We start from the raw sequence: 20,239 nt of genomic DNA on the forward strand, positions 1-20,239 counted from the left end.
CGCCTTCCGGAGGCAGGGTTTGCTCTGAGCTACAGGCAGAACCCAGAGTCGTGCATAGTCACACGACCTCGGGGGGGAAGTTTCAGTATTTCAATATATGAAACAGGTTTGGGGGCATGATACTGTGGAGCTCTCATGAGAAAATATAGCACTTTTCCTGAAATGCTTCCCTGAATTACTCAGCAAGGGTGTTCCTGATTACATTTTGGGAAGAGGCTTTGCTCGTGAGAATACACTACCCAACCGGTAATGGAAAAGAGGGCTCTGGCACTGCTCTCCGAAAGGCACTGTCCCCGCGGCAAGGTCACTGGAACCCTGCGGTCACCTACCCATCTGCCTGCGGTGCACCACCCTGAAGTTCTGGTGCTCCTGGGCCGCCGCTGCCCTGCTTGGCCGGCCTCCTGGGGAAGGCACGCAGGCTTGGTCTAAGGCCCCCGTGGAGTGGCTTTTCCTTGGCCCTTGAGAAAAATGCTGGAGGAGCCCAGGCCTGGACTCCGGAGTCCCTCCGGAAGAAGCCACGGAGTGTTCTGAAGGGCTCTCTGCGGGCGGCTCCTGGGGAGGCCGGTAGAAGTCATCCTCTGAAATCCAGCTCCTGCTCTTCTAGTGGGAAGGGAGGGAAGACATAGGTGGTGGTTGAAGGTTTTTGTGTGTTTGTTTTGTTTTACAGACATCTTGATGGAGACACAATTCACAGATCATCAAAGGAACCATTTAGAGCGCACGACTGAATAGTTTCAGTGTATTCACGGAGTTGTGCAACCAGCACCACGAAGTTCAGAACATTTTCATTCCTCCAGAAAGAAACCCCGTGCTCGGGAGCGGTCAGTTCCCATTTCCCCTCAACCGCTCCAGTTCTAGGCCACCACTAATCTACTTTCTGTTTCTAGAGATCTGTCCATTCTGTTTACATAAACAGAATCTTCATTTATGGTTTGTCTTTTTATTCATTTGTATGTATATTTATTTTGGGGTGTATGGGGGGGAGACAGCATGAGCAGGGGAGGGGGACAGACAGGCAGAGAAAGAGAGAGACAGAATCCTAAGCAGGCTCTACACTCAGTGTGGAGCCTGACGTGGGGCTCAGTCTCACGAACCTGGGATCACGACCGGAGCCAAAATCAAGAGTTGAACGCTCAACTGAGCCACCAAGGTGCCCCAATATAAAAGGAATCTTATAAATGTGGTCTTTGTGTCTGCCTTCTCTCTGAACATCAGGTTTTCTAGGTCCATCCATGTTGTGGCAGGCATCGGTATTTCTTTATTACTAACTAGTATTCCAAGGTATGGATGTAGCACATTTGGTCTGTCCGTTCATCAGCTGATGGGCATCTGGGTTGTCTCTGCTTTGGGGCAATTATGAATAATGCTGCCACGAACATTCACGTAACCATTTCTTTTTTTTTCTTTTTTTTTGTTGGGCAGACTGGAGGGCCTTTTATTCGCGAGGATCGGGGGTGGGGTCCCAGGTGTGGAGAGACAATAAATACTGAGGAATGTCGGGGTCTCAGTGCATCCAAAACGTGGATTAAGGTGCTGGGGTCCTGAAACTTGGCGGGTCGGAGGACAGGTCAATAAATACCCAAACTGCCGAGGCGGGCGGAGCCTGCTGTGGCCCCCAGAGCTACATACGTGAGGAGGGCGCGCGAGTCCCCGAAAAAGCGGGGCTGGCGAAAGCAAAAGGTTCTCGAGAAGGCGGGCGGGGCTCGCACTAGAGTTCGCCGCGGGAAGAGAACATTCCCGGGATAGTAGGGCCTCATGCACAGGGATTTGTGGTCTGCGAGCCGATAGGCGGGGGGCGTGTGGAGGGTGAAAAACTGATGGCGGAGCCCTGGCCCTGCTGTCTCCTCTAGATCGCAGTTTGCCCATCCACGGCGGGGCCTCAGCCAGGCCGGAGTTAGTAGGTGGTTGGTCTGCCATTCTCCCCAGCAGCAACTGCAGCATTCCTGGTTGCAAGCCTCCCTGGAGCCCCCTGCTCCTCCCTCCCCGGCCGCCAGGGGGCGGGCCCGGATCGCAGGGCTGGAGCTCGGGCGGAGACCCACGCTGGGAGGCGGTGTGAACGGGGAGGCGGTAGGAATGGCTTCTGCCCCGTGCCCAGGTCACCCAACCCTCCAGCTTGGGGTCCTAGGGTTCAGGGGGCGAAGGCGGCTCCCGGGTGGCGCCAGACCGGGGCGAGATGGTGGGCGCAGGCCACCAACCCTGTGCAGCCCAAGGCGGCGGCAGCAGCCAGAGCAACGGCGAACAGGAGCAGGGAACGCGCCTCCGATAGGTCAGGCTGGCAGGGAGCAGCAGGTGGCGGCGGTGCATGGGGCCTGGCCCCACCAGCGGGCCTTGGCCCAGAGCCACGGCCGGGGGGCCATATGGGAAGGTGCATCCGTGGCCCGGGGACTGGGGACCCCCGTGACAGCTGCGTCTCCCCCGGCCTGCAGCAGCTCCATCCGCTCCTGCAGCTGCCGGACGCGCGCCTCCACGTCTCGGTTCCGGGCCTCGGCCTCACCGAGCTGACCAACTTGACCATGGCCCTCCCCTCTTCTCCAGTCCCTGGGCGTCCTCAGGAGAAGGCCTGCCTCACCAAAAGGCCCTGTTTGGTTTGTCTCTGTCTCCACGTAACCATTTCTGTGTGGACCTATGTTTTCCGTTCCGTTGGGTACATGTCTATGAGTGCAACTGATGGGCCATTCGGTAACTATGTCTAACTTTCTGAGGAATTTCCAAACTCTTTCCCTAAGTGACTACACCATTTTACATTCCCACCACATATGGGGATTCCAATTTCTCCACATCCTTTCCAACGTTTTTATTATCTGTTTGATTATAGCCATCCTCACATGTGTGAAGTACCGTCTTGTGGTTTGGGTTTGCAATTTCCCCAGTGTCTAAGGACAATGACACCGAGCATCTTTTCACGTGCTCAGTGGACACCAGTAGATCTTCTTTGGAGAAATGTCTATTCGAATTCTTTGCCTATTAAAAAAAATTTTTTAATGTTTATTTATTTTTGAGAGAGACAGCGGGGGGGGGGGGCAGAGAGAGAGAGGGAGACACAGAATCGGAAGCAGGCTCCGGGCTCTAAGCCGTCAGCACAGAGCCCGACGTGGGGCTCGAATTCACGAACCATGATCTGAACCGAAGTCGGAGGCTTCACCGACTGAGCCACCCCACCCAGGCTCCCCTAAGTCTCCAACTGATTTTGAGTTAATTCTTGTGTATGGTGTGAGGAAGGGGTCTACCTTTATTTTGTCGCAGGTGGACATCCCATCATCCCAGCACAGTTTGTCAGCCCTGCTTATAGGGTTTGAGATGAGGGAGGCATGGGTGAGCAGGACCCAGGACCCCTTCTGTTGCTGAGACTGAAGCTGCTCACCAGTGGGAGAAGTGGGGTGGGTCTGGGGTCACAGAATTGTGGGAAGGGATTTTAGCTTCCCCCCTCCCCCATTTCAAGCACTCCCTGCCTTTCTGTGCCTAAGCATGGATGAGCAGAGTCAAGAAGAAAGCTGGCTGGACTGCCCTAAGTGGCTGTCTACACAGAGGAAGTGACTCACACGAGAGGTGGGTCCAGCCCAGCTATTTTGTTAAGTGTCACCAGCCTCACCCTGAAGTTGCTATTTCCACCCCCTAAATGAGACTGCCCTCTCTGCTCCCGTAGACGCGGAAGGGGAGTAAGGCTTGGGCTGCCCTAGAGGGATTGGTTTGCACAGTTTAATCCATTCAGATGCTTTCTGGCACCTTAAGCCAAGAGTGGAGAACTCTGAGTCGGGAGTATCGGGGCCTCAGGGCTGGGCTCCAGGGCTCCCTCTGAAAACCCTCGGAATTAGCAGGTGCTTCCTTCAGTCAGTGACAGGACAATGTGTCAATCAGGGTGGCTACTTGGGAAGCATTTGCAACACAAGATTCTGAACAAAGCCTGCCTGGGCCATAGAGACCCAGGGGAGCTCCCCGAGGAAAATGGGCAGGAGCCCCACAGAGCCTGGCACACACACCTGGGAAGTCCTGCGGCCTCCCAGCTCACTATTCCTTAAGACTCAGCTCAGGGGCCGTCCATCACCTCCTCTGGGAAGCTTTCCTGACTATTTCCCAGCCTACACTCCTCCCGCTGCCTAGCTGGGTCAGGGACTCCTCGGGGCTCCCACGGCATTCTTTGCCCACCCCACCCAGCACCTACCAAGCTGTATGCAATGGCCACTCTTCTTTCTGCCTGGCACAGAGTTATCACAGGTGAGGGAATAATTCTTGAGTATCAAACGTCTTTGGCATAAAATAACAAGGCTGGGGCAAGGGGACTGGAAGGAAGGAGACAAATGTGAATTGTGAGGTGATAGAAGTTCACTGGTGAGGGCTCCTCTCTCCAAGGAGGTGAGGGAGACGATCGGGAAGTGTTCAGACTCGGTCCAGCGGCCACAGGTCAGCCCCCAGGAAATGATACTCCAGGAAACATCTTTTGTTCTCTTAGACAACAGACAAAACCAGTGGGAACACTGGGTCCTTGGAGCTACTGCACACAGGCCTGGACGGAGCTCTGTAGCTGTGCCCCAGCCAGGGCCCCCGGTCACCAAGCGGAGTGTGGGGGGAGCACCCCACTGTTCCCCCTCCCCCTTCCTACCACCTACCTTCCTACCTTCTGCTCATTCAAGCCCCCACATCTGGCCAGTTCCCTGCCGCTCTAACGGTGGAGGAAACCGCCACAGACCACGGGTCAAAGCCATGGCAGCACCTGCCACGAGGGGCCCGAGACAGAGGAATGCCACTTTCACTGGGTGAAGTCTTAGAATCCAGACTGTCCTCTGGAGTGCAACTGAGAAATCCGTTCACAGCCCCCCGGAGTCCACAAATAGAAGTCCCCTTAGCTCCCCCACTCCCGGCCCCTTTCCTTCCTGGCACTTGTCACCAGTGTAATTATGATGTGGGTAATGACTTGCCTGATCCAGTGTCTGTCCCCAAGGAGCAGGGCCCTTGTCCGTCCTGTTCCATCACCGTACCAAGTATGGTGCTTGGCCCAGAGCAGGGCCTCTGTGGTGAATGAATTTAAAATAATGGTTTTTGTTTCTTTTTTAAAGAAAGACTGAATGGCTCTCATGGTTATACGACTTGACAGTCAGAACCCTCTACTCACCCCCCCACCCCCACCCCACGCCACCAAAGTGTCAAATAAATGGCAGTGACTAAGTGACAGAAGCACAGGAAAATGAGACTCACAGGGGTGACACGCGGGGTGGAGCCGGGGGTCCACCAGGTGGGCTGCACGGGAGTGCCCAGCGACTATCTACTTAGGGGAGGGATGAGTGGGTCCTGTGGGCTCTCAGCCACCTGAGTCCCCTGAGGCCTGCGGGGAGGCGGAGCCCGCCCTGGTCAGACCCACCAGCCCAGCCCATGCACTTGGCGGCCTACTTCTCAGCGTAAACTCCCAAGCTGGCATCTCGAGAGTCTCTGAGAGTTCGAGAGCCGTTAATTACGCCTGCACTCACCCAGGTACGGTGTGCAGAGCTGACCTTACAGAAGGGAACAGACATGCTCTTCCGTATCACGGAGCCGATATTCGAGTCCAGAGGCAGGAAATCAAGTGAAGCAGGCAAATGGGAAAGGGAGTCACTGGGGACGGTGCTTTTGGGACAGGGTGCTGGGGGAAGGCGGAGACAAGGGTGAGGAAAAGGGGCGAGCTGGGAAAGGGTCCGGGCAGATGGAATGGCAAATGGAAACGCCTGGGGCTGAAAGGAGCCTGCGGTGGCAGAAGCTGCCGGAGGCCAGAGGAGCAACGCCCGGTGAGCCGAGGAGCTTGGGTGACAAGTTAAGCTGCCCTGTCCCATCAGCTCTGGGACCCTGGCAAGACAGGATGTCGGAGCTGAGACACAACACGAGTCAGGTCTTGGACGGGAGTGAACTCAGCTTGGTCAACGCCACTCTGTGGCATCCTGCTAGGGCGCGCAGCCCCAGACCCTAGGGGTAGCCCCCTGCTTCCAGCTCAAGCCGGGGGCTGTGGAGTCGTTCTTCTTTACCCTTCAGGGTGTTGACAGTTGTCGGCTCAAAACCTTCAGAGTCCTCTGACATTCTGGGCCCTGAAGACTCTTCAGGATAGTAAAAAATGGAGACTGTGACCTCACTTATACAGCTACATGGCTTATACAGTCACATTCAGTCAGTGGTGCTAGTCGGTCCGATATCTGTATGGACAAAACGTGACTTTTGACTCTTACCTCACACCATACACAAAACTCAGTCCCAAGTGGATCATAAATCTAATTGCAAAAGGTAAAACAACAAAGCTTCTAGATGAAAATACAGGGGTCTTCACAGCTTTGGGTAGAGATCTTAAAACTAGACACAAAATACGTAAACCACAAACAGAGAGGCCAATAAATTGAAGAGCATTAAAACCAAGAATTTCTGCTCCACGAAAAATACCATTAAGAGATTTAAAACACAAGCCATAGGGGCACCTGGGTGGCTCAATCAGTTAAGCATCCAACTCTTGATTTCGGCTCAGGTCATGATCTCACAGTTTGTGAGTTCAAGCCCCAAGTCAGGCTTTGCACTGACAGTGTGGAGACTGCTTGGGATTCTCTCTCTTTCCCTCTCTTTTTCTTTTGTTTTTTAATGTTTATTTATTTTTGAGAGAGAGACAGAGACAGAGTGCAAGTGGGCAAGGGGCAGAGAGAGAGAGATGGAGACACAGAATCCAAAGCAGGCTCCAGGCTCCAAGCTGTCAGCACAGAGCCCGGCGCACGGCTTGAACTTGTGAACCGCGAGATCATGACCTGAGCTTACCCGACTGAGCCACCCAGGCATTCCTCTCTCCCTCTTTTTCTGCACGCGCATGAGCGTACACACTCTCTCTCAAAATAAATAAATAAACGTTAAAAAAACAGGCAAGCCATAGACTTGAAGAAACGTTTGCTATATGTATATGCGACATATTTTTTTCTCTAATAAAAGACATATCCATAATATGTAAAGAGCCTCTACCAATGAATCAGGAAATACACACAACTCAATTTAAGAATGAAGCAATGACTTAGAGACTTCCAACAGCCAATAAGCCAACGAAAAGGTATCAAGATCGTTAGTCATCAGGGAAATGCAAATTAAAACCACAGTGAGGTCCCACTGCACACCTATTAGAGTGGCCGAAATGAAAAAGACTGATGACCCACTGGCTAGGATAAAGAGCAATGAAAATGCTCACATATTGCCAATGTGAGTACAAGTCAATGCAAGCACTGTTAGAAAACTGCTTGGCAGTATGCACTAAAGGTAAACATATGCCTTCCCAATGACTGGGCGATTCCGCTCCTAGATATATACCCCCAGAAAAGAGTGCAGAGGGGTTCACAGAAATACAAATGTAAGAACGTTCACATCAGCTTTCATCATAATAGCCCAAACCTGGAAACAACCCAAATGTCTGTTAGCAGGAGAATGGATAGATGCACTGTGATATACTCTTACAATGGAATGCTACAGAACAATGGAAAAGAACAAACTATAGCCTCATGCTATATGCACAGGTGAACCACACAGACATAATGCTCAGTGAAAGAAGCAAAAGAGTATGCATTGTACAGTTCCTTCCATACGAATGAAGTCGAACAATAGGAGAAATTAATCTACGGTGCTAGAAGTCAGAATAGAGGCTTCCTTTAGAGGGGAACAATGGGACAAGGCATGAGAGAGCCTTCTGGTGGGCTGGAAGTGTTCTATGTTTCCATCTGGAGGGTGGCCATAGAGGGTACATCGTATATAAGTACTCACTGAGATGTGTACTAAAGATCACTTTACAGCATTCCTCGAAAACGTTCTAAAGGGGGAAATAATAGTCTTTTTTTCTGGTAAATTTTTAAAAATCTTTATTTTTGAGAGAGAGAGAGAGAGCGCGCGCAGGGGAGGGGCAGACAGAAAGGGAGACACAAGAATCGGAAGCAGGCTCCAGGCTCTGAGCCGTCAGCACAGAGCCCGACGCGGGGCTCGAACTCACGAACCACAGATCACGACCTGAGCTGAAGTCGGACGCTTAACCGACTGAGCCACCCAGGCGCCCGGAAATAATAGTCTTTTGAACAAATGGTGCTGGTACCACTGTACATCAATATGCAAAAGAATCGAGCTGGGCCTCGTCCTTATACCATATACAAAAGTCAACTCAAAATGGATCATAGATCTCAATGTAAGAGCTAAAACTATAAAATTTTTAGAAGAACGCATCAATCTTTGTGACCTTGGGCTAGGAAACGGGTATACACGGGACACCAAAAGCACAAATGGCGAAAGAAAAAAATAGGTAGACTGGACTCTATCAACATTGAAAACGTTTATGCTGTAAATGTTACCACCAAGAAAGTGAAACGACAACTCACAGGATGGGAGGAAACAGTTGCTAATTATGTATTTAATAAGGGTATACAACCCAGAATATATAAAGAACTATTATAATTCAATAATAAAAAGACAAATAATCCCATTTTAAAATGGGCCAAGGGGTACCTGGGTAGCTCAGTGGGTTCAGCATCTGACTCTTGGTTTTGGCTCAGGTTGTGACCTCACGTTTCGTGAGTTCAAGCCCTGCATCGGGCTCTGTGCTAGCGGCAAGGAGCCTGCTTGGGACTCTCTCTCCTTCTCTCTCTGCCCCTCCCCTACTCATGCCCGCACTCCCACAAAATAAATAAGTGAAAAATAAACAAAATAAAATAAAAATGGGCCAAGGTTCTGAATAGACATTCCTCCAACGTAGATCTACAAATGGCCAAAAGTCACACAAACAAGATGATGCTTGACATCATTAGTCATTAAAGAAACGCAAATCAAAACCGTAAGTAGATACTGCTCCTGCCGCCTGCTAGCTATAATGACAATTTTTAAAAAGACAGTAAGAACTGTTGGTGAGGATGGAATACATTGCTGGTGGGAATATAAAATGGGGCCGCTGCTTAGGAAAACAGTTTGGTAGTTCCTCAGAAGGTTAAATATAGAGTTACCATGTGACCCAGAGATTTTGCTGCTGGGTATACATCCAAGACAATCAAAAATATACCCACACAAAAACTTGTACATGAATGTTCATGGCTGTGTTATTTATATTAGCCAAAAAAATGGGGGGAAAAAAACAAAAGTCTATCCACTGATGAAGGACAAAATAAAATGTGACGGGTTCATACAAAGGAATCTACAATGAATTATTACTCCCTGAAGCACAGATCAGGCTCCAACAACGATGAATCCTGAAAACAGTATGTTAATTGGAAGAAGCCAGTCACCAAAGGCTGCATATTACAGGATTCCATTTCTGTGAAATGTCCAGAATAGCAAATCTATAGACAAAGGAAATAAGTAGTTGCCAGGGGATGAGGGGAGTGAGGCGGGAGGAGGAGGATGGGACGTCACTGCTAATGGTAAGGGATTTCTTTTCTTTTCTTTCTAAATGTTTTTGTTTATTTTTTGAGAGAGAGATAGAGACAGAGCATCAGCAGGGGAGGAGCAGAGAGAGAGGGAGTCTGAAGCATGCTCCAGGCTCTGAGCTGTCAGCACAGAGCCCGACATGGGGCTCGAACTTGTGAACCACAGATCATGACCTGAGCTGAAGTCAGACCCTCAAACGACTGAGCCACCCAGGCATCCCAAGGGATTTCTTTTATGGGGGATGAAAATATTTTCAAATTCGATTGTAGTGATGGCTGCACAACCTTGTGAATATACGAAAAAAAATGGAATTATACACTTTAATTAGGTGAATTGTATGGTATATGAGTTATATCTCAATAAAGCTATTTAAAAGTGTGTGTGTGTGTGTGTGTGTGCGCGCGCGCGCGCGCGCGCGAGCGCGTGTCCTAATCTATTTCACGGCCTTGGCCCCATCCTGAGTTACAGGATCTGGAAGCTACCGGATGAGAGATATGCACGGATGGAGCTGAAAAAGCAAGACTATATCCTAACGTGACCCCAGACAGCAGCTGGGATAAACCGGGGGTTCTGTATGTCCGCGTGCACACGTGCATACAACTTCCTACCCTGGCTATTCATCCTCAAGGACAAATGTGAAATGGCAAAGAGCTCAGGTCCACAGCTTTGACACCGCTTCACTGGGCCGATGGTTCTCAAGCCTCTGACCCATGGCTCTGTGCAGGAGATTCCCAGGGCTGGCTTCCCTCGGGGTTATCAACAAAGGAGACCGGCCCATTCTAGAGCTGCACTGCCCAACAGAAATAGAATTCCAGCCACATGTATCATTTTAAATGTTCTACTAGCCACGTTTTTAAAATGTAAAAAGAAACACGTGTAAGTAACTTTTATATTTAACCCAACATCAAACATATTTTCATTGTAACACATAATCGATAAATGATTGAGTATTTCACCTTCTTTTTTTTTCAGACGAAGCCTTCAAGATCCAGTGTTTATTTCACATAGCTTATCTCAGTTTGGACTAACCACATTTTACACGCTCATTCAACAGCCACGTGTGGCTAGTGGTTACCATAGGGGATGGTGCAGTTCTAACCTGGCTCATATTGCAAGATGAGTATTCTCAAAGTCTGGTATTTTAGCAAATCTGAATTTAATAATAACAAGAGCTGAGGAGGAAACCAAGGCTCAGTGAGGCAAAGGGCCTTGCCCGAGGCCTTGAGCTGATAAGTGGCAGTGGTTATGCGCAGGGTCTATGATCAGATGAGAATTATCTTCTCTACGGGGTCAATGTGAGAGGACAAGAGAGACCCATGGGAAGGGACTGGCACCGTGCCTGGCTCACGTCCGCCGTGACAGATATGAGGGGCTAATGGAGACAAGGCAGAGACCACTCGGGGTGGCTAGCTGGGGAGACCCTGCACCAGCTCTGAGACATTTCCCCAAGACCTCTCCCCGAAAAGCTTGTATCACTCACCGGGCTGGTGGGTGAGGACACCCCAAGGCTCCGTGCAGCTCCGTCATCCTCCACAGACTTCTGCTGGCCGCTCCCCGGGCTGACTGCTCTGGCCGCCGCCTCTCCCACGGGACTGGAAGGCCTCTGGTCTAAAATGCTCACCGAGGGGACAGCTTTGGCAGTGCCCAACTGCAGCAAGCCCAGGGTGCCAGGTGCCTGGGGAGGCGGCTCCTGCTTGCGGTCCCCATCTTGAGTCCCAGAGGATGCTTGGGGCGGGAGGGGCTCTGCGGGCACATCAAAAGGGATGCTGGCCTCCAGGCCGGGGAGGGGGAGTGAGGCCCGCCCCGTGGGAATCTCCATTTCTCCACTCAGTCCGCTCAGTCCATTGGTTGGCACAGAGTTTACCTGGGCTTTGCTGAATTCCGACAATACCCTGGAAGTTTTTAAACAGAGAAACCTGTGTGACAAGCTGTCAGCTAGAATGCCCAAGGCTATTGGGACGGCGGTAAGAAGGCAGAACTGCTGTCTGGGGATTTCAAAAACAAAACATCCTCGTCATCCACCCACCGTGCTCCTCTGCTTACACACAAGCCTTCCTCTGACACGCCTCACAAAGTTTCTCCCCAGCTGGGACTGAGGTAGAGTGGGCGGCCAAGGGAACTGCGGGGCCCGGGATCTCCGGTGCAAGCGCTGGTCCACCAGAGCTGGGCCGTATGTGGGGTCCCAGATGCCTCCTGTTCCCAGGACCTGCTGCCGGAGATCAGTGTACACGGGGTGCAGGAGTGTGCACGCAAGTATACATGGGGTGTGCACCTGCTCACTCTTCCAATGGTACTGCCTCTTCCTGCCCTTCAGTGGTGCTTCAGGGACTACAGGGAGCCAGTGTTACTGTCTTTACATACACACACACACACACGCACGCACATGGAAACTACTCTGGGCCTTCTAAAATGTGCACTGGCTAGTGGCTGCTCCCCTTCTCCTGAGGCTTCTGAGAATCCACATTCTGTTTCTGAACTAGAACTATTTGCTGTCTCCTCCTTTGTTTATGAACCAATAGAGTATGTCACGGGCGAATACAGATTCCTACAACAACAAAGCTACCCGGGGCCCAAGAGATTGCCCATATCTGCCCTAATGGTTTACACTGGGTCAGAAGACGTGCCAAACTCCCCTTAATGTGGGCTCATTTCCATAAGGATTTTAGAACTCAAGTTTCTACCTTAATGTCTTCTGGCTGAGCTGTGTGCTCTTATCTACATCATAACCCCAAACAACATTTCAAGACATGCTAGTCAAACATTGGTGAACAACCCATACATTTATGGGCAACTGATCTGCAGCCCAAGACATTTCAGTGGGGAAAGAATAGTCTTTTCAACAAATGGTGCTGGGATAAGCGAACAGTCCCATGCAAAAGAAGAAAGTTGGACCCCTACCTCATACCATATAAAAAATGAACTCAAAATGGATCAAAGACCTAAAAGTAAGAGCTAAAACTATAAAACTCTTAGAAGGAAACAGGTATAAATCTTTGGATCAGGCAATGGTTTCTTATATGACAGCCAACAAATAAGTAAACAATAAAAAATAGGTACGCTGGACTTTATCAACACTAAAAGCTTTTGGGCTTCAAAAGGATACTATCAAGAAAGTAAAAAGATAACCCATAGAACAGGAAAAAAATCTGCATATCTTATATCCAAGGATTATCACATATCTGATAAGGGTCTAGTATCCAGAATATAGAGAGCTCTTACAATTCAATAATATTAGAACAAATAATCTGACTGAAAAATGGGCAAAGGTTTACAGAGACACTTCTCTAAAGGTATACAAATGGAAAGTACATGAAAAGATGCTCGATATCATTAGACGGGAGTGAAATACAAATCAAAACCGTAATAAGATACTACTTTATGCCTACCAAGATGCCTATAATAAAAAAGAGAGAGGGGCACCTGGGTGGTTCAATCAGTTAAGCATCCGACTTCGGCTCAGGTCATGATCTCACGGTTCGTGGGTTCGAGCCCTGTGTCGGGCTCTGTGCCGACAGCTTGGAGCCTGGAGACTGCTTCAGATTCTGTGTCTCCCTCTCTTTCTGCCTCTCCCCAACTCATGCTCTGTCTCTCTCTCTCTCTGTCTCTCTCTAAAATAAGAAACATTAAAAATTTTTTAAAAATTAAAAAGACAGAGAATAACAAGTGTTGGCAAAGGTGTAGAGAAAATGGAACTCCTACACGCTGCTGGCGGAAATGTGAAGTGGTGCAGCCTCTGTGGAGAACAGTTTGGTAGTTCCTTAAAAGTTAAACATAGAGTTACCATATGAGTCAGCAATTCAACTCATGGGTATATACCCAAGAGAATGAAAAGACAATGTCTGCACAAAAACCTGTACACGAGTGTTCACAGCAATATTATTCACAGTAGCCAAAAAGTAGGAATAGAACAAATGTCCACTAACTGAAAAGATAAAACAAATTGTGGTGTATTCACACAATGGAATATGATTCAGCCATGACCCATGCTACAACACGGATGAACCTTGAAAACCTACTAAGTGAAGGAAGGAGGTCACAAAAAGCCACATAGTGTATGATTCCATTGGTATTAAATGTCCAGAATATGGGGCGCCTGGGTGGCGCAGTCGGTTAAGCGTCCGACTTCAGCCAGGTCACGATCTCGCGGTCCGGGAGTTCGAGCCCCGCGTCAGGCTCTGGGCTGATGGCTCAGAGCCTGGAGCCTGTTTCCGATTCTGTGTCTCCCTCTGTCTCTGCCCCTCCCCCGTTCATGCTCTGTCTCTCTCTGTCCCAAAAATAAATAAAGGTTGAAAAAAAAATTAAAAAAAAAAAATAAATGTCCAGAATAGGTAAATCCATAGCTAGTGGGTAAGGGGTTTCCTTAAAGGGTGATGTTGGTTGGCTTTGGTTGGCACACTGCTGTGGCCCCACAATAGGTTCCTAAAGTTCACGGACTTCATTCCTTTACCCGTAAAACCGGCACGGTAACAGCACCCACCTATGACTGTGTTCAAGGCTGAATGAGATCATATAGGTAAAATGCTTATAGAGTGTCTGGCACAAAGTAAGTACTCAATAAACATTAACCTCAATTTGTCATTGGTTGTTCTTATCGCCACTGGCAAGACTGCTTAGCCTCTACACACATGGCTATAAAAATGTAAGGAAAGAGAATTACGGAAATATTCACCAGCATTACCGAAATGGTTATCAATTATAAATGACCCCTCGTCTGTAGGACACATTTTAATGATGGAGTGGACTGGGTGTGGGAATAAAGAAACACCACCCGACAGCAAGAAGCTTGTGTGATAAATTAGAGTTTCCACCAAATCAACACCGCGGTCAGGATGAAATCAAGTTCACAGGAGTCTCACCAGGATCAGAGCTGGTCGGCAGGACCCAGAGAGAATAAGAGACATGCACATCAAGTGGGAAAAAGTGCTAGAGATGAGGTTTTGAAGGAAAAGTGAAAGAAAGAGAATTTTCAAAACTTTTGAAGAAAATGCAACATAGGGCTGAAACGCTCCAGTCCTTCCACTTCTGTCCAGCTCAGGGCAGCGTTTTTCAAAAACTGCCTGTTGAAAAATTCTAGAAGTTTGTGCTTTCATTTAGAAGACAGTCTGGAAACATATACGTATTATACACATACGTATATTGCGCGTACACAGAGGCGTAGGTGTGGAATAAAAGCATGGGCTGGAGAATCGGCATGACCACCCCATAAAGTGCCCCCGCCAAGCGATTCTGAGCCTGCGCTTTTCCTGAGCGCGTGGACTAGCGCGTTGGGGTCCACGGCACCACCTGGCGGTCAGGGGTGCTCATGAAAGTACAGGAGGGGGCCGCATGTGCGAAGAATCATTTCCCCCAAGAGAAGGCCTCATGATAACGACCTCTGACAAATATCACCAAGCACAGATCTGCAGCCGTGTATACACAGACAAGTAGCGCGAGAACTGACATCACGGGGACCCCCAGTAGTAAAATGATGATGACACCGCCTATGGAGCACTCACCCTGTGATTGGCACTGCTCTAAGCGCTTTGCATACCTTAACTCACTTCCTAGCATTCTTATCCCCGTCTTGCAGATGAGGACATCAAGGTCAGAAAGGTTGAGTATCTTGCCCGGGGTCGCAAAGCTGGTTAATGGAAGACTCCAGCAGTCTGGCTCCTGAGTCCACACTCCTAACCACCGGCCCCTAGCTGTGCTTCTCAGCGATCACTGTAATTCAGACCCAACCAACACAAAAGAAGCTATTCAGGCCATCAATCCTCTATTCACAAAGCAAACTGCAGTTTGGTTTCCAGAAAACATTAAGTTAATACATTTCCTTGGAATGTTACATCTTTTGTACTTTATGTTTAACTTGTAGATGATTTTAAAAAACTTTTTTTAACATTTATTTTGATAGAACGCCTGTTCTCTCTCTCTCTCAAAATAAATCAACTTTAAAAAATCCACGTAAACAAATATTTAAGTAATATGACAAAAATAAGCGAACTCTTAACTGCTGATGTGACTCTTCACCCTCAGACACACCCTCTAAGAGCTGGTGTGTGTGGACGTGCGAAGATAACTTCAAGCCCAGCACTCAGAGTGACGGTGCTGGATGTGTGTTTGTGCACCTGTGTGCTCTGTGTTTGCTGGTTCCGCACGCCACTGCCCCGCGCTGGTCTGTACATCCTGACCCTCTTCCCTTGACTTCTCCCACAATGCCCAGGATGACGCTTCCCACACAGGGTGGACGGTCACTGATTCAACGGCCTTAAGCTGGAATTTTCCAATCACAAGACTCACGAAAGATAAAAGCAGGGCACATGACAGACAGAGGGCCGGCGGGCTGGCCTGTGGGAGGAGGAGACACAAGGAAGGGTTCAGACAGGTGAGTGAACTTAAGTCACGCCATGGGCCCAGCCGATAGAGCGGGGATTGCTCCCTTCCAGGATGTTCTACCTAAATTCTTGTTTGATGTTTGAAAGTTCTAGCTAATGTGCTCTGTTGCTCAGAAGCTGCTTCAGCCGTAATTCGCCCCCAGGCATCTGATCTGATTCTCAGCCAGAGAATCCCTATGAGGGAGCCTCCACTTTACAGATGAAGAAACAACCTCACAGAGCCAACGCTTGGCCTGCCGTTACTGGACTTGTGACTGGTAGAACAGGGCTTGAGGCCGGATCCTGCTACAAGCCAGTCCGTACCGGCACCCAATCTGGTGTTCTTCCCACAGCAGCTGGGAAACCTGTAAAGACTTGAATGAACCAAGAAGGTAGGGGCACACAGGAGTAGAAAAGAAGATCCTAGACACTGGCTGAGGGAACATGGGTCTGGCTGAAGGAAGCGCTTAATAAAAGTTTACCATTTTCGGGGCGCCTGGGTGGCTCAGTCAGTTAAGCGTCCGACTCTTGATTTTGGCTCGGGTCATGATCTCACAGTTCCTGGGATCAAGCTCTGCATCACGCTCTGCACTGACAGCAAGGGGCCTGCTTGGGATTCTCTCTCTCCCCCTCTCTCTCCCTGCCCTTCCCCAACTCATGCTCGCTTGCTCTCTCTCTCTCTCTCTCTCTCTCTCAAAACAAATAAATAAACTTGAAAAAAAAGTTTATCATGTTCTACCTATTAGATGAGCAAATATCCAAAAGTTTGATAATACCTTCTGCCTACAAGGCCGAGAGGGCACAGGTACATTCCTGACAGAGTGTAAACAGGCGGTTATCTATGAAAATTGTAGATTCATTTATCCTTTGCCTCAGCAATTCTGTTTCTGGGACTTTACTGAACAGAGATAGTTGCATAGAATTAGAATATCACATACACACGGTTATTTATAGAAAGAGTGAACTCCAGTGTCCAGTAAATACAGGGCTGGTCAAATAAACTAAGGTACATTCATACAATGGAAACACATGCCACGGGGAAAAAAAAAAAAAAACTGAAGAAACTGATATGAAGCTCCAAAACAAAAATTCTGATCTCTTCTGAGACAAGGTATCAAACAGTATATTTATAATAGCTTTGTGGGGATGAGGCAGAGATAAGAAATATAAAAGACATTTAAAAAGTCTATCTATTCATATCTGTTAGGTGCATTTAGAAACATCAGAAAAAGACATGTAAAGGGGGTGCCTGGGTGGCTCGGTCAGTTAAATGTCTGACTTCAGCCTAGCTCATGATCTCACGGTTCGTGAGTTCGAGCCCCACGTTGGGCTCTCTGCTGTCAGCACAGAATCTGCTTCAGATCCTCCGTCCCCCTTTCTCACTGCCCCTCCCCTGCTCATTCTCTCAAAAATAAATAAACTTTAAAAAAAAGAAAAAGAAAGATGTAAGGAATTAATAATTATGGTTACAAAGGTGGAAAAGACGTTTCACTGTAGGTAGACTTTTTTTTCTTACCATAAAAATAAATCTATTAAAAAACGAATGTTTCAAAAGGGCCTGAACGAAGAAGGCTCTGCTGTGGTGAGCATGGTTAACATAGAGAGATGGTGACTCACTACGTTGTACACCTGAGACTAATATAACACCGTGCGTCAACAATACTCAAATAGAAAAAAGTTCTTTTAAAGAGATAGCTCTCTCCAAGGTCCCTTCTCTAGTCAAGTTCATTGCTCCCTGTGCTCTTCCTCCACTCACTTGCTTGGCCCCTTTTGTGCACCACCTCCTCCAGGCCTCATTCAGGGTCTGTGTCCTTCAGAGGCCTTCTGGGAGGTCGCAGCGGAGCACCCTGACGCGCTGGGCTTCACTGCGTCTTTTGGAAGTCGTACATCTAACTCCGAACCGTTAGTTTCCGCCCTAGAGGCAATAATATTTTACACGAAGCCTCAGACAAATTAGGTAACTTGTCGAAGATCAGCCAGGGGCAGAGCCGGAGCCTGATTCAGCTCTGAGCCCTCCCTGAATCCATTCTCCTCGCTGCCCCATGTTGCCTCCAGTTATAAGTCCCGGCAACTCCAGTCCCTGAGGAAGAGCCACGGTCCTCTTTTCCTTTATGCCCTTAGAGAGCTCAATGCTCAGTGACAGGCAATCACATGCCATAGGAAGGGAGAGAAAGAGGAAGAGGAGAAGGAAGGAAGGCAGGGGGAGGAGAAGGAGTGGGGGGAGGACACTCACTCTTGCAGAGACGGGTCTGAGTCATCGGCATTTGCTGTCCCCAGATCGGAGTCGTAGGACATGGGCTCCTCGGAACGATCTGGACTCTTGGAGCCATTCACTTGGAGTGGGCAGCTATCAGAGTTTAGGCTGCAAGACAGCTGGGATGAACTGGCGGTGTCCAGGCTGAGGGAGGAGGCCGTGAGCTTCCGGTTCCGTCGGATCTTATGGCCTGAGTGCTGGACTTCGATGTCCTCCGAGCCTGAGGAATGGGAAATTGAATCCAGAGACTCTTTCCGCTGTAGTTGTGTCCCAGAGGTGGTGAGGGGGTCGAGCTCAGAGAGCGGGCAAAGCCCAGAGAGAGCCAGTGGGGTAAGCATCCACTCGTTTAAGATGACAGACTTGTAGGAGAGCTCGAAGGATAAGGACGTCAGTCCCTGCAGGAAGCTGAGGAGGAACTGGCCCTCCTCGGCGTCTCGAAGCAGGGCTGCGGGCTGATAGTACTCGCACAGGCGGGCGGGCTCCTGGAGGAGCAGCTTCAGGTAGCACTCCATCAGGCCGTCATTGAGGGCCAGCCTCAGCCAGGCCCGGCAGCGGCCCACGTCCGTGCTGACAAAGATCAGGTGCTCCAATTCCGAGACGATGTGTCTGCGGGTGGAGAGGACAGGCTTGTTTCAAGAAATGATTTCAGATCACGGAGGATTGTTTTATCCACTGGTGAGCAGGAGCCAGTAATAATGACTGCAAGTATATACAGGCTTGGGAAAAAATCTCAGATAGCAGTGTTCTACAGGGAATTGAGAAATATTTAGCTACAACTCCCCACTTTTTCGAGGTTACTGTCATGCAGGATAATTGCCATTTTTGTTACAACTCCCCAGGCGCCCTTGACATCACCTGCTCATCCGGCATACATCTGATGAGCCCCTAAGTGCCAGGTCTTTGGAGCCGTGAAGATACAGGATACAGACATGGTCCTGCCCTCAGTCCAGGTTACTACCTTTCAAGGGCACACGGAGGTGAACCCTGTTGTCAGTAGAGCTGGGGTGGGGGGAAGGCAATCACTTCCAGGTTGCAGTAAGAACAATGCCTTAGGCAAGGCATTGAGGGATTAGGCATAGGGATTACGGATAGGCAAGGCATTGAGCTGGGCCTTGAGGGATTTCAAGCAGCAAAGATGGAAGGGGAACCTTAGGCACCAAGGACTGACAGCAAAAAGGCACCAAGGGTAGGGAAGCAGCAGCTGTGTAACAGGAGTGGTGAGCACTCCCGTTACAGCACGGGGAGGAGGAGGAGCGGCTGATTGCGTTGCAAAGTCAGGTGATGCAGGGTCTCGAGCATCCAACCGGTGAGGCAAAGTGGGGCAAGGGTCCCCACACCTGGCTCTGCGTCAGAATCACCTGGGAACCTGGTCAGGATACAGATTCTGGGGCCCCAACGAAGTGAATGGGACTCCAGGCTAGCACTGGGGAGCCTGAGAGTTTTTACACCGGAAATGACTCGACCGCAGTCACGCAGACTTCTGGGTGGGCTGCTCGGGATAAGATCAGGTACCAAACTCAGTTCCCGAACCCTTGGTCTGATGTAAATGCCCTTCCTCTGACCATCACAGTGCCCTGAGCACGTCTCGCCCATAGGCGTGCGTGCTCCACAGGGCTCAGGGAATGAGCTCGGGTTAGCTTAAGCTCAATAAATGCGGACCAGCTGCCTGACCTAAGGACAGACAGAATGAGATAAGGGGGACAATTAGAAAGCCACTGCCACCTGGGAGTGAGGTAAGACCCTGAGATAGGGCGGTGGCAGTCAGCAGGAAAAGGAAGATACAGACCGACAAGGCACCTTCAGGCTGAAGGTGGCATTTAATAGCCCTTAGAGGCAACGTGCCAGCAGCTGCTTGCTCCAAAGCCCAGGCAGTTAGGGCCAGGGCCGCAGAGGCAAACGTCCCAGGGTGGATATTCAGATGATCTGGATTCCACTGCTTTAAAAAATGCCACAGCCTCTTAGGATATAATACTTAGCATAGAGATGTTCAAACATTCCAAGGCAGGGTCAGCAAACCTCTTCTGTCAAGGGCCACTTAGTAAAGATTTTAGGCTTTGCAGGCCACACATTCTCTGTTCCAACTACCTAACTTTGCCACGGTGTGGCAAAAAAGCGGCTCCTGCTAAAGGCGACCAGCCAGGGGCCTGAGCAGCCCCAGGCCATTGCCTGTGCGCTGAGGGGCTCTTGAGGCTTGGTCTAACAATAACCCCTATCTCACCCATCTCCATTCTAGAACACAGAGCGTCTCTGC

The 20,239-nt window shown here is 49.5% G+C and overlaps 1 protein-coding gene across 10 annotated transcripts in view; it reads right to left on the reverse strand.

Moving 5' to 3' along the window:
* Window positions 1–240: 240 nt before the first annotated feature.
* LOC147571084 (pleckstrin homology domain-containing family M member 1-like) overlaps window positions 241–20,239 on the reverse strand; it is a 29,523-nt gene continuing 9,524 nt past the window's right edge. For 4 of the 10 annotated variants that reach the window (XM_086696645.1, XM_086696646.1, XM_086696644.1 and 1 more), the window contains 3 exons: window positions 17,968–18,594; window positions 10,862–11,273; window positions 241–600 (listed from right to left, as the gene is read on the reverse strand). In XM_086696645.1, the coding sequence (XP_086552771.1) occupies window positions 322–600; window positions 10,862–11,273; window positions 17,968–18,594 (1,318 nt within the window). In that variant the 3' untranslated portion in view covers window positions 241–321. Of the gene's footprint in view, window positions 601–2,724; window positions 2,962–3,294; window positions 4,278–4,875; window positions 5,005–10,861; window positions 11,274–17,967; window positions 18,595–20,239 lie in introns of those variants that run through there. The other 6 variants (XM_086696651.1, XM_086696648.1, XM_086696643.1 and 3 more) reach the window with 6 other exon arrangements.

This window comes from Puma concolor, unplaced genomic scaffold (assembly GCF_028749965.1).
Source record: "Puma concolor isolate L17-30 unplaced genomic scaffold, mPumCon1.1.hap2 unalloc_scaffold_64, whole genome shotgun sequence".
Classification (NCBI taxonomy): Eukaryota; Metazoa; Chordata; class Mammalia; order Carnivora; family Felidae; genus Puma; species Puma concolor.